Genomic DNA, 14366 nt, shown 5'->3' with positions numbered 1-14366 from the left:
ATGATTCCTGTCTTCTTCATACCCTGCCAGTACATGCCTACCATCACCTCTACGAAGCTGGATAGAAAGGATCTTAAGAAACGAACGGCGGCTCTTACCCGGGAAGAGCTTACGAAGTACTATCTTAAGAAAGATAAGAAGCGTGCACCAGTCACAATGATGGAGAAGATTCTTCAAATTATATGGTCACAAATCTTGTCTATACCATCTGAAAAGATTGGTCTTGACGATAGCTTCTTGGGCTTGGGCGGTGATTCAATTACAGCCATCCACCTGGTGTCTTTATCTCGGGAATACGGCATCCTGCTCACAGCTCAGGATATCTTTGAGGATTCGAGACTGGTCACAATTGCAGCACGTGCGAAGAAGGTGGACTCGGTCATTGAAGAGAATGCTGAGATTTCTCCGTTTTCGCTCCTCAGCGATGAACCGAGCAAATTAGTCAAGGCTGATGATATTCGTGCACAGTACAGCTGGTCATCTGGAATTATCGTGGATGCCTATCCTTGTACGTCCCTGCAAGAAGGCCTAATGGCCTTGTCGGCTAAGCAACCAGGATCGTATATTGCCAAATACTACTATCGCATGCCCAGCAATGTGAATATTCCTCGATTTAAGGCAGCGTGGGAGAAAACAGTCGCTTTATGCCACAATCTCCAAACTCGCATCATTCTTATTGATGATAAAGCTACACAGGTCGTTGTTGACGAGCCGATCGTTTGGACTGATAGCCAAGATTTGGCGACTGCAATCTCAGAGATGAAATCAGTGCAGATGACATACGGCTCCGTCCTGTCCCGATTCGTTCTTGTCAAGCAAGAAAACGGCGATGCCTTCTTCTTGTGGGCAATTCATCATGCTGTCTTCGATGGCTGGACAATACCTGTCATATTTAATGTTTTATACACATTGTATCGCGGCGCCGAACCAGTTCAGCCTGTTTCACACGCTCGATTTGTGAAATACATCATGAGTGTTGACAGAAAAGAAACCACCAACTACTGGAAAGCTCAATTAAGTGACGCCAAGAAATGCACATTCCCTCCTGCTAACACCTCTCGCTCAAGCGACACGCATGTTCTTGAGAGATCCATTACGTATTCTCAGAGCACGGGTTCCTTTACCAAAGCTACAATTCTTCGTGCTGCATGGGCTCTTGTGCTTGCCCGGTATTCGGAAAGCAATGATATTACTTTTGGAACTACAATCTCAGGTCGGCAAGCTCCTGTAGATGGCGTTACTACCATGGCTGGCCCTGCCGTTGCCACTGTGCCCATTAGAGTTCGTGTTGATAAACACCAAACGGTTTCTGCCTTTTTGCAAAACATCCAGAGCCAGGCTTTGAGCATGATTTCGTATGAGCAATTTGGTTTACAAAACATCTCAAAGATAAGCGACGATGCCAAGGAAGCTTGTGACTTTACCTCGCTATTAGTTATCCAGCCAATTGAGCAGCTAGAACACCATGGCGATGATGCGCTTCTAGTCGCTGCCAGCTCAGAAGAAATTGGAGAATCAAACTCTGTGCAAAACTACTTTTCTTATCCTCTTGTGATCCAGGGCCATCTCTATGACAACAAGATTAATCTCATGTTGATCTATGATACTCAGCTTCTTTCGCAGAAGAAAATGGAGGCCCTAGCTCTTCATTTTGATAATGCTATTCAAGAGCTGACAACCCAGAGCGATAAGCTCCTCAGTGCTGTATCTCTTTCGAGCAATTGGGACTATGACCATGCCATTGAACTCAACCACAATTCTCCCGACGCTGTTGAGCGATGCTTTCACGAAATGATTGACGAAATTGCTTTGGTTCGAGGCAATGCATCAGCCATTTCTGGCTGGGATGCCTGCTTCACCTATAAGGAATTGTTAGCAACAACCAACCGTATTGCTCATCATCTCGTGGGTTCCTATGGTGTAGAAGCGGGAGACATTATTCATGTGTGCTTTGAGAGATCAGCCTGGTTTATGATTGCTATCTTGGCCATTAATAAAGCTGGCGCAGCTTGGTCAGCCCTCGATCCATCTGGCGCACCTGAACATCACCACAAGATTATTAGCCAAACTGGTGCCAAGCTGATACTAACATCGACCACCAATTCTCAGATATGTGCTGGCCTAATGTCCAACGTTCTTGAACTAACATCTGAGCTGGATGCTAGATTGGCCAAGAATCTCAACTGGAATACTTGTCGACCAGCCGTGAATGTCACATCTAGTGACGCCGCTTATATCCAATTCACCTCTATGACTTCAGATACACCCAATGGCGTTGTCATGGAGCATGCTTCGCTTTGTACCAGTCAGACGTCTTTATCACATGCCCTTGACATGAATGATGGTTTCAAAGTTCTCCAGATCTCGTCCTACTCCTTTGATGCCGCACTCTTTGAGATTTGCTCTACACTTCTTTCGGGAGCTTGCTTGCATGTGCCTTCGCCGAAAGAGCAATTGGTAGACTACATTCGCATGCACAAGATCACATGTGCACTTTTGACACCTACATTGGCACGAACCATCCGCCCTGATGATGTTTCTTCTCTAGAAGTGCTGCTGATCGGTGGCGAAACTGCTACTCGAGATGTCCTCGATACTTGGTATGGCAAACTCCGTTTGTTCAATACCTGGGGCTCTACTGAATGCGGTGTCGCTGCGTCCATCCATCAATGGACTTCAGCTGAGTCCCCTAATGTTATTGGGCGTCCGGTCGGTGGCAATTGCTGGATCGTTGACCTGGAGGATCCCACGCGCATGGCTCCTATCGGAACCGTGGGCGAAATTGCGGTTCAAGGTCGCAGCCTCTTCCGCGAATACCTTTCCGACCCCATCAAAACAGCTGCTGCTACTATAACTGGTCTTCCATCATGGGTTCCCAAGGGCGATTCTGCCCGTCATGATCGTTTCTACTTGACTGGTAACTTGGGCTTCATTAATGAGGACGGCAACATGGAATATTGCGCTCGCAAGGATACACAAATCAAGGTTCGAGGTCAGCGTCTTGAGCTTGGAGAGATTGAGCATCACATTCAAACACACCTTGAAGGTGTCCGACAAGTTGCCGTTGACGGCATCAACTCGGAGACTGGCATGACGCTCGTCGCCTTTATCAGCTTCTCTCATAGCTCTGGAGCAAAGGAATCAGAGACGTTAGATACAGACAACATCTTTGTACCACCTGATGAGAATCTGAGAATTACACTCAGCATTCTAATAGGGGTTTTGGGCACTCTGATGCCTCAGCATATGATACCGCGTGTTTTCATTCCCTGTGCCCGTATGCCTCTTAACACTTCGATTCAATTGGATCGTAAGAAGCTCAAACAGTTGGCAAACACCCTTAGTGAAGAAGATTTATCGCTCTATTCGCTCACTAATGACGACAAGAGAGCGCCTCAGACAATTATGGAGGTCCGAATCCAACAATTATGGGCAAAAGTCTTGGATGTTTCTGTTACATCAATAGGTCGCGATGACTCATTTATTCAGATGGGGGGTGACTCTATTCTTGCTATTCAGCTTGTTACTGCTGCTCGGGATGCAAACGTCAAACTCACAGTGGGAGATATCTTCGATGACCCACGACTACATATAGTTGCCTCCAAAGCCACTGAGATCGCCGAAGAGGGCCAGCTGGTACCCATCATTGAGCCCTTCAGTCTTTTAGAAGACTCACTCAAACAAGTTGTCCTCAGCCAGAGTGCCCAAGACCAATATGGTCTTCCAGCCGATAAAGTGATAGAAGACGCCTACCCCTGTACCAAACTTCAGGAAGGTCTCATGGCCCTCTCTGTTAAGCAGCCAGGATCATACATTGCCAAATTCCTCTACCGCCTCTCTCGGAATGCCAATGTCTCTCATTTCAAAGCCGCTTGGGAAGAAACTGTTCGCACTCTACCCAATCTTCGAACCAGAATCTTCACTGCGGACAATGTGTCCATCCAAGCAATCTTCAAAGATGACATCTCTTGGCAGTCGAGTCAAGAGAGTTCTTTGCGCTCTTACATGCGCTCAGCTCAGAATTTTGAGATGGCGTATGGCTCGCAGCTCAGTCGCTATGCTCTGATTGAAGACAACGGCGATACATATTTCGTACTCTCGATACATCACGCCATCTATGATGGATGGAGTTTGAGAATTATTATGGAAGTCTTGCACTCTATTTTCCGCTCACAAAGCGTTATTGCTGTAGAGCCCTATGTGCGATTTGTTCAGTACACCTTGGAAATCGAAAGCGATACCGCCATTGACTACTGGACATCGCAATTCCAAGGTGCAAAGCGGACTATTTTCCCTTCCACCACAACTAAAGCAGAGAAGAAGGTGAAACTAAATACAACCAAGACGACTGAGAAGACGATTACTCTGCCTGTCTTCAATGGCTATTCCATCACAAAGGCCACCTTGCTTCGAGCCGCCTGGGCCATCGTTCTCGGCAGATACTGTGATTCTGATGATGTTACTTATGGCGCCACTATCTCTGGTCGGCAGGCAGCCGTCCGTGGCCTCTCCAAGATGGTTGGACCTTGCATCGCAACAGTTCCAGTTCGTATTACCATTGACAGCAAGCAGTCTATTTCGGATTATCTACAGGCCGTTCAAAGCCAGGCAAATGACATGATACCGTTTGAACAATTTGGCCTGCAAAACATTTCCAAGCTCAGCGCCGATGCCAAAGATGCATGCGATTTCAGCAGCCTGCTCGTCATTCAGCCCGTCCAGTCTCTCTCATACGTCGATGAAGATGCTGATTCCCTCTTCGTTCCTACAGAGGTTGAAAAAGAGGTTGTTGACACCGTGCAGAATTATTTTACATATCCGCTCGTGGTTCAAGGGCATATGCATGAAGATTACATTAAGCTCGTTTTGATCCACGATGAAGATGTATTTTCTGAAATGCAAATGGTTGCTCTATCTCACCAACTCGAGCATGTCATAACGCAGCTTGCATTACATCCGGAAAAGGAAGTGAATTCCATTTCAATCGCCAGTGACTGGGATGTTCAAAATTCTTTGAAACAGAACAGCGATGTCCCTGACATTGTTGATTCTTGCATTCATCACCTCGTTGAGAGTCAAGCAACTTTGCAGCCGGATGCTCTCGCTATTATCAGCTGGGACCGCGACTTCACCTACAAGCAACTAAATAAAGCGTCTAATAGGCTCGCGCACTTCCTCGTCAATGAGCATGGTGTTAAACCCGATGATTTAGTTCATGTTTGTTTTGAGAAAAGCGCTTGGCATTACGTTGCAATACTCGCAATTAACAAGGCTGGCGCTGCCTGGGTTCCCTTGGATGCCTCACATCCTGAACAGCGTCTCCGTCAGATCGTTTCCCAAACCCGTTCTGTCCTTGCACTATCTTCTCTATCTAATTCTGCTCTATGCGCCGGTCTCATCGAGAACGTCGTCCAAGTTGGCATTGAGCTCGACACCAGGCTTTCGGAGACCGAACCGAGTGACCATGGCCCTATTGTCCGCCTCTCTCCACGCAACGCAGCTTATGTATTATTCACATCCGGAAGCACAGGGACGCCCAAAGGTCTTGTGATGGAACATGGATCCGTGTGTACGTCGCAGATCGCCATTGCTAAGAGGCTGGGACTGGATTCGTCAGTTCGAATGCTGCAATTTGCAGCCTATGTGTTTGATCTATCAATTGGAGAGATTATCGGCCCGCTGATTTCTGGCGCTTGTATCTGTGTTCCGTCAGACCATAATCGGTTGAATAATATCGTTGATTTCATAAAGAAAAAGAGAGTCACATGGACTTACCTGACACCATCCTTTGTGCGCACAATCAAGCCGTCCGAGGTGCCTAACCTGGAGCTTTTGCTACTTGCTGGCGAGGCTGTGCCTCGGGACGTTTTTGAAACTTGGTTCGGCAAACTGCGCTTAATAAACGGATGGGGGCCTGCAGAGACCTGTTGCTTTAGCACACTGCACGAGTGGCAGTCTCTTGACGAGAGCTCCCTCACTGTTGGCCGTCCCGTTGGTGGGTTCTGTTGGATCGTTGACCCTGAGAATCCGCATTGCCTTGCACCGACCGGTACAGTGGGCGAAGTAATCATACAAGGACCTACAGTCCTTCGTGAGTATTTAAGTGATGCTGAACGGACCGAAGCCGCTTTTGTTAAATCTCTTCCTGACTGGGCGCCGTTCCATGGGGAAGCCAGTTGGAGCCGCCTATACAAATCGGGCGATCTTTGCTTTTACAATTCCGATGGCACCATTCAGTTCTCCAGTCGCAAAGACACACAGGTTAAAATACGCGGTTTACGAGTTGAGCTGGGTGAAATCGAGCATCACATACGGCTTTCATTAACCGACGTGCGTCAAATTGCTGTTGACGTTTTCAATGGCGACAATGGCACCAATCTCGTCGCTTACTTCTCCTTCTGCGACGAAACCCGACAAATCCATGAAGCCGACGTATCTGGGCCCTTCTTGCCAATTGAGAACGACTTGCAATCCCGCCTGACAGCCCTTGTCGGCCAGCTTGGTGTATCCTTGCCCAGATATATGATTCCTACCATGTTTATTCCTTGCAAGTATATGCCCTCTATTACATCTACCAAGCTCGATAGAAAAGAGCTTCTACGATGCACTGCAGCCCTTGATCAAACCGAATTTGCTGCGTTTTCGCTACTTGGAAGCAAGAAGCGGGCTCCCGAGACTCAAATGGAGAGCCTTATGCAGGATATCTGGTCACAGATCCTTCGCATTTCAGCTGACGCTATTGGCCGTGATGATAGCTTTTTAGGCCTTGGCGGTGATTCAATTACTGCCATTCACCTAGTCAGTATCGCTCGTGAGAAAGGAATTCAGCTTACCGCGAAAGATGTTTTCGATGATCCCCGTCTGCTGGCGGTTGCTAGTAAGACACAAGAACTTGATGCCGAAGCCCAAGAAGAGCTTGCCGATGCTTTACCCTTTAGCTTGCTTGGATCTAGGGCATGTGAGCTTGTCGTTGCTGCTGATACTAAACAACAACTCAAGCTGGGTGAAAGCGACGCCATTGAAGACTCATACCCCTGCACTAAGCTTCAAGAAGGTCTTATGGCTTTATCAGTTACTCAGCCCGGATCCTACATTGCAAGATACGTATACCGTCTTTCTAGACAAGTTGACCTCGCGCGTTTCAAGTATGCTTGGGAACAGACTGTTGCTCTACGGGATATTCTGCGTACTAGAATCATAATGGTCGACGATATGTGTGTCCAAGTGGTCACGAGGGAAGCCGTTATTTGGGAGGACTTTGAGTATAAAGATTTAAGTGAAGCCGTCCGTGCTACTGAGTCATATACCATGACTTATGGCTCGTCTCTGTCTCGTTACTCGATTTGTGAGTCTAACGCCGGCGAGAAGTATTTCCTATGGACAGTTCATCATGCTATTCACGATGGCTGGTCTATGCCTATCATCTTCAACACATTCTATCAAGCCTATGAAGGCGTCGAACTAGCAGCTCCTAAAGCCTACTCCAACTTCATCCGCTATACCATGGAGCTTGATCAGGACGCCGCCGGTGACTATTGGAAGACACAGCTTCACAACGCTAAGCGTGCCAGCTTCCCAAAGACCGGACTTTTAGAGAAATCTACTGGAAGTGAACAGAAAACACGTGTCTTGTCCACGTCTCTCAGCTTTCCCACGACATCTAATGAAACGCTCACCAAGGCTAGTGTTCTAAGGGCTGCCTGGGCTATTGTCCTTGCAAGATACTGCGACAGCGATGATGTCTGCTACGGTGCTACTATCTCTGGCAGACAGGCGCCTGTGTCCGGTCTTCTGGACATGGCTGGTCCAGTTGTCGCAACTGTCCCTGTGTACGTCAAAGTCGACAAGGGCCAGGAAATCTCAGAATTCTTGCAGACAATTCAAAACCAAGCTCATGAAATGGTTCCCTATGAACAATACGGTCTTCAAAATATCGCCAGGCTGAGCGCAGACATAAGAGATGCTTGCGATTTCTCATCGCTCTTGGTAATTCAGCCTGTCCAACGTTTTTCATCTGCCATGGCCGACGATGCCACTCTCTTGGTCCCTGCTCGTTCGGAGATCAAGGACATGGTGCAGGATTATTTCAGCTATCCGTTGGTAATCCAAGGTCACGTTTACGATGATCGAGCCGATCTCGTACTAATCTATGACTCAACTATCATCTCGGAGCTACAGATGACTGCTCTTTCTCATCACTTTGACAATGTTGTGCAACAGCTGCTCGCGGAAGAAACTGGTAAATTGGGCGATATTACTGTTTCTGGATCATGGGATCTTGAGCTTGCGCAGAGATCCAATGGCGACGGCCCTGAGATTCTCGACGACTGCTTCCATTTCATGGTAGAAAGACAGGCAGAGGAAAGACCCAATGCACTTGCGGTTGACGCATGGGATGGCAAGCTTACTTATGGCGAATTAGACCGCGCTGCCAATCGGCTGGCCCATCTGCTTATTAGTCAACACGAGGTGCAGGTTGGTGATACAGTGCATGTTTGTTTCGAAAAGTCCTTCCGTTACATCGTGGCAATCCTTGCGATTAACAAGGCTGGTGCCATTTGGTGTCCTCTCGATTCTGCTCATCCCCTCCACCGTTTACAAGCTATTGCCGCACAGACTGGAGCCAAGTTGGCTCTTTCATCGACGGCCAATAGGGCGCTTTGCGAGCAACTTGTTGAGAGCGTGGTTGAAGTTTCCGACCATCTTGAAGATACTCTCTCTGCCGAAACCATCAGTGGCAAGAGACCTGATATCAATGTCACTTCAAATGAGGTCGCCTACATTTTATTTACATCTGGTTCCACAGGCTCGCCTAAGGCTATTGTTATGCAACATGGAGCTCTTTGCACCAGTCAAATGGCCATCTGCCAGCATCTCGGTCTTGACCACACTGTCAGAATGCTTCAATTCTCAGCTTTCGTCTTTGATGTATCAGTTGGTGAAATTGTGGATGCTTTGATAAGTGGAGCCTGTATTTGCATTCCTTCAGAGCAAATGCGTCTCAATAGTCTCGATGTATTTGTCCGCGAGTTCAACGTTACATGGAGCTATCTCACTCCATCCTTTGCTCGTACATTAAACCCTCAAGATTACCTGGGACTTAGGCAGCTCATTCTTATGGGTGAAGCTGCTACTCAAGATATCCTTGATACCTGGTATGGTCTCCCCAACACAAGATTTTACAACGCTTGGGGACCTGCAGAGACTTGTGTTTTTAACACGGTTCATCCCTGGAAATCTAACACCGAGTCACCCTTGGCACTTGGTAAAGCCGTGAATTCTTTTGTGTGGGTAGTTGATGCTGAAGACCACACGCGACTTGCTCCTACTGGTTGCGTGGGTGAAATTGTCGTTCAAGGTCCGGCAATGCTCAAAGAGTATCTGGCCAACCCTGAGAAAACCTCGGCAGCCATCAATACTGACCTTCCGGAATGGGCACCTCGGCGTGAATCTACCACGTGGGGACGCTTCTATAAGACTGGCGACTTGGGCTTCTACGATCACAACGGCATACTTCACTTTGCTGCTCGAAAAGATACGCAGGTCAAGATTCGCGGTTTGCGTGTCGAATTGGGCGAAGTTGAACACCAAATACGAGAATCACTAGAAGGTGTGCGCCAAATTGCTGTAGACGTGTTCAAGACCGAAAAGGGAGTAAACTTGGCTGCCTACTTTTGCTTCACAGATGAAACTATGACTGGTCCTCAGGACGAAGATGTGTTCATGCGTATCGATGACCAGCTGCAAGCCAATCTCGGTGACATGTTGGCCAAATTAAACATGTCATTACCAGCATATATGATTCCTACACTGTTCATACCTTGCGCGTATATGCCTTGGATCACTTCTGCAAAATTGGATCGCGTCAAGCTTCGCCATCTTACTGCCCAGCTTAACCAAGGCCAATTGGAAGCATACTCGTTGCTCAACACCAACAAGCAGGCGCCTGAGACTGAAATGGAAACTCGTTTGCAAAAACTCTGGGCAGAGAACTTGAATCTCCCGGAGTCTGCAATTGGTCGACAAGATAACTTTTTGCGTATCGGTGGCGACTCCATTGCTGCTATTCGTCTTGTTTCAATGGCTCGTAACGTTGGAATTGCTCTTACAGTTAACGACATCCTTGGTGATGCCCGTTTGATTGCAGTTGCAGCCAAGGCTGTCAATATTGACGCCAGTGACAATGACGAGATGCCACTTAAGGCCTTTAGCCTTTTACCTGCCGGCACAGAAGACCTCGTTCTATCTCCCACATTCAGAGACGAACTTGCGCTTGCTGCCGATCAAAACATCGAGGATGCATATCCTTGCAGTAAGCTCCAAGAAGGCCTCATGGCTCTGTCTGTTAAACAGCCGGGCTCTTATATCGCCAAGTATGTTTATAAGATCTCTAAGCATATCGATATCCCTCAATTCAAGCTTGCTTGGGAACGCACTGTGGAGATGGCTTGCAATTTGCGTACTAGAATCGTTCAAGCTGGAGGTTCTTCTATCCAGCTTATTATCAGCAACGATGTTGCCTGGGATGAAACATATGGCGATTTACAGTCATCGCTCGCCGGGGCCCAGACTCTAGAGATGGGTTATGGGTCTCGACTCTGCCAGTATGCTCTTACCCACGATTCTGACAGCACATACTTTATGTGGAATATGCATCATGCCATTACAGACGGTATATCCACCCAGAATATTTTAAGGACGCTTTTCAACATATATAATGATGTTGAACTGTCACCCCTCCCGTCATATGGCCGTTTCATTGAGTACACTCTTAGCCTCGATGAAGATGTTACTGCAAACTACTGGAAGACGCAACTTCGCAACGCTCAAAAGGCAATCTTCCCTCCTACAAGTAGTGTGTCTCATAACACACCTAGTGTTACTCGCATACTGGAGACGGCAATTGAGCTCCCTGCTGACATGAAAAACTCGACCATTACAATAGCTACGGTTGTCCGATCAGCGTGGGCAATTGTCCTTGCTAGATACTGTGATTCTGACGATGTGACCTTTGGTACTACAATTTCCGGCCGTCAGGCACCGGTGCCCGAAGTGATGGAAATGGCTGGCCCTACAATTGCTACTGTTCCAGTCCGTATTTGCATCGACCGCCGGCAGCCGATTTCTGAATTCCTTGAAGGCGTCCAGAAACAGACCCTAGAGATGACAGCCTTTGAGCAGTATGGACTTCAAAATATCGCCAGATTAAGCGAGGACATCCGCGATGCCTGCGATTTTAGCAGCCTTCTAGTAGTCCAGCCCATGCAGCACTTTAGTGGCACGAGCAGCGACGACGATCTTTTCGTTCACGCTGATGCTGGAGCGACCACAGTCGCTGACGCTGTCCAAAACTACTTTTCCTACCCGTTGGTTGTCCAAGCTCACTTATACGAAAATCAAGTGAAGCTTATGCTCATGTACGACCTCAAAATCCTCCCAGAAGCTCAATTAATTGCTCTCTCTCATCAGTTTGGCCATGTTATGACCCAGCTGAACAGCTCGAGCTCTGCGGCTTTAGAAACCGTCTCTGTCTTCTCGCCCTACGACATCCAGACAGCAAAGTCCTTTAATACGGCAGTTCCTGAAATTGTTGATTCCTGCATGCATGACTTGATTGAGAGGCAGGCCAAATTGAACCCATCTGCTCCAGCGGTTGCTGCTTGGGACGGGAACTTTACGTATAGTGAGCTTGATAACGCCGCTAATAAGCTGGCTCATCACCTTATTAATGTCTATGGTGTGAAGCTCAATGACTTTGTCCACGTTTGCTTTGAAAAGTCAGCCTGGTACATAGTTTCAATACTTGCAATCAGTAAAGCCGGCGCAACTTGGGTTCCTTTAGACCCCTTTCACCCTGAACAACGATTACGGTCAATCATTAGCCAGACCAAAGCCACTTTGGCCCTTGTTTCGCCAGGCAACGTGAACCTCCTTTCAGCTTTGGTTGACAGCGTCATCGCGGTAAACGCTGATCTCGACGCCTCGCTTCCTGAGCAAGACGGAGCTCAAAGCCCCGACATATCTGTCCCATCTCAAACAGCGGCGTACGTTCTTTTCACATCCGGCTCCACGGGCACGCCCAAGGGAGTCATTATAGAACATGGCTCTCTTTGCACAAGTCAGAATGACATTGCTAAGAGACTCCGCTATCATTCAAACGTGCGCATCTTGCAATTTTCCGCGTTTGTTTTCGACTTTTCTATCAGTGAAATCATCATGTCACTAATTCACGGCGCATGTGTCTGCGTTCCCTCGGAGGAGCAGCGATTGACTGGTATAGTTGATTTTATCCGCGATATGAAAATCAACTGGCTTTATCTTACACCCTCCTTCTTACGCACAGTAAACCCAAGCGACGTTCCTGCTGTTGAATTGGTCCTTGTAGGTGGCGAAGCTCTGCCGCGCGACGTGTTCAATACCTGGATTGGCCGCGTTCGTTTATTCCAGGCCTGGGGCCCTACAGAGGCATGTGTCATCAGCGCTGTACACGAATTTAAATCTGCTGCCGAGTCACCGTTAACCATCGGTTCTCCTGTTGGCGGGTTCTGCTGGATTGTCGATCCACAAAATCCACAGCTCCTTGCACCGATTGGAACTCTCGGTGAGGTTGTTATCCAAGGACCAACTCTATTACGCGAGTATCTTGATAATCCGGAAAAGACTCAAGAGGCAACTGTACAGACGTTACCCGATTGGGCCCCCTTGCCTGACAGCAAGCACTGGAATCGTTTTTACAAAACCGGTGACTTGTGCTCTTACAACGCTGACGGTACTATTGAGTTTTCATCTCGTAAGGATACGCAAACGAAGATTCGTGGCCTTCGCGTTGAATTAGGCGAAATTGAAGATCATGTTCAGGCCTCACTTGAGGAAATCCGCCAAACTGTTGTCGATGTCGTTCAAACGGACAATGGCTCTAACTTGGTCGCATACCTGTCTTTCACTGATGAGTTACGTCAGCTTCACGATGCCGATGACAGCGGCCCGTTTATTCCAATGAGCTCAGAACTTCAGGATAAGCTTGTTGGGGTTATAGGGAAATTACATGTTGTATTGCCCAGATACATGATTCCTACATTCTTTATACCATGCAAGTATATGCCTGCTGTTACGTCTGGCAAGCTCGATCGAAAGGAGCTGAAAAAGCAGACGTCTGCGCTTAGCCAACATGATCTCACAAAGTTCTCTCTGCATGCAGCTGATAAACGCGCCCCTGAAACCGCAATGGAACTTGAGCTTCAGAACATCTGGTCAACTATCCTTTCTACTCCTACAAAGCTAATTGGTCGTGACGATAGCTTCCTTGGCTTAGGAGGTGACTCAATTATGGCAATCCATCTAGTCAGCGCATGTGACGAAGCCGGAATTTCCATTACAGTAAAAGATATTTTTGACGATCCCCGTTTATTTGCAGTTGCTTCTCGAGCTCAGCACTTTGAAATCATTGAACAAGATATGTCAATTGCTCCCTTCAGTTTGCTGTCTGAATATAACCGCGATATGGTTCTTGGCCCAATCATTGCGTCTCAGTGTTCACTGGCTCCCGGCTGTGTTATCGAAGATGCCTACCCATGTTCAAAACTTCAAGAAGGTTTGATGGCTCTGTCTATTAAACAACGCGGCTCCTATGTTGCCCAATATGTATACAAGCTATCCAACAACATCAACCTCGCCAAATTCAAGGCCGCTTGGGAGCAAACTCTCGAGCTCTGTGCGTCCCTTCGAACTCGAATTGTCATGCTAGATGGTGCTTGCGCGCAAATCATTGTGAATGGACCAACAGAGTGGGATGAAACTTGCCCAACGGACCTGAAGGGTGCTATAGAAGCTACCCACTCTGAGATGACTTACGGTTCAGTGCTAAATCGTTATGCTCTGGTCCAAGATGCCAAGTATGGCAATCACTTCATCTTAGTCACCCACCATGCTGTTCATGATGGTTGGACACTTCGAGTCATCATGAACACGCTCTATAGCATATATCTGGACCAAGAGCTTCCCTCTCTTACTCCATACTCTGCTTTCATTCGTTACACACTCAGCATTGACTCTCAAGAAGCCAGCAAATTTTGGACCGAACAGCTGAGGAATGCTAAACGTGCTACGTATCCTCCAATGCCTCGAATCGAGTCCCACGCCGGTATCACTCGTATGATGAATAAGACCATTTCTTTCCCTCCATCTACAAAGACTGTTGCTACAAAGGCTACTATCCTTCGTGCTACCTGGGCAATCCTGCTGGCACGTTACTGCGATTCTAACGATATAACCTTTGGAACTACTATTTCCGGCCGACAGGCTCATGTGCGTGGAATCACAGAAATGTCAGGTCCAGCCGTTGCTACTGTTCCAATTCGTGTGCGCGT

The 14366-nt window shown here is 47.6% G+C and overlaps 1 protein-coding gene across 1 annotated transcript in view; it reads left to right on the top strand.

Annotated features, from left to right (window-relative positions):
* Positions 1 to 14366, top strand: part of TGAM01_v204898 (hypothetical protein) — a gene marked incomplete at both ends in the record, with an annotated part of 66319 nt that overhangs the window by 25432 nt on the left and 26521 nt on the right. The window contains one exon of the mRNA XM_024549532.1: positions 66 to 14324. Within this exon, the coding sequence (XP_024405762.1) occupies positions 66 to 14324 (14259 nt within the window). The remainder of the gene's footprint in view (positions 1 to 65; positions 14325 to 14366) is intronic.

This window comes from Trichoderma gamsii (assembly GCF_001481775.2).
Source record: "Trichoderma gamsii strain T6085 chromosome Unknown Scaffold_14.2, whole genome shotgun sequence".
Classification (NCBI taxonomy): Eukaryota; Fungi; Ascomycota; class Sordariomycetes; order Hypocreales; family Hypocreaceae; genus Trichoderma; species Trichoderma gamsii.
This window is presented reverse-complemented; position numbering and strand designations above follow the sequence as displayed.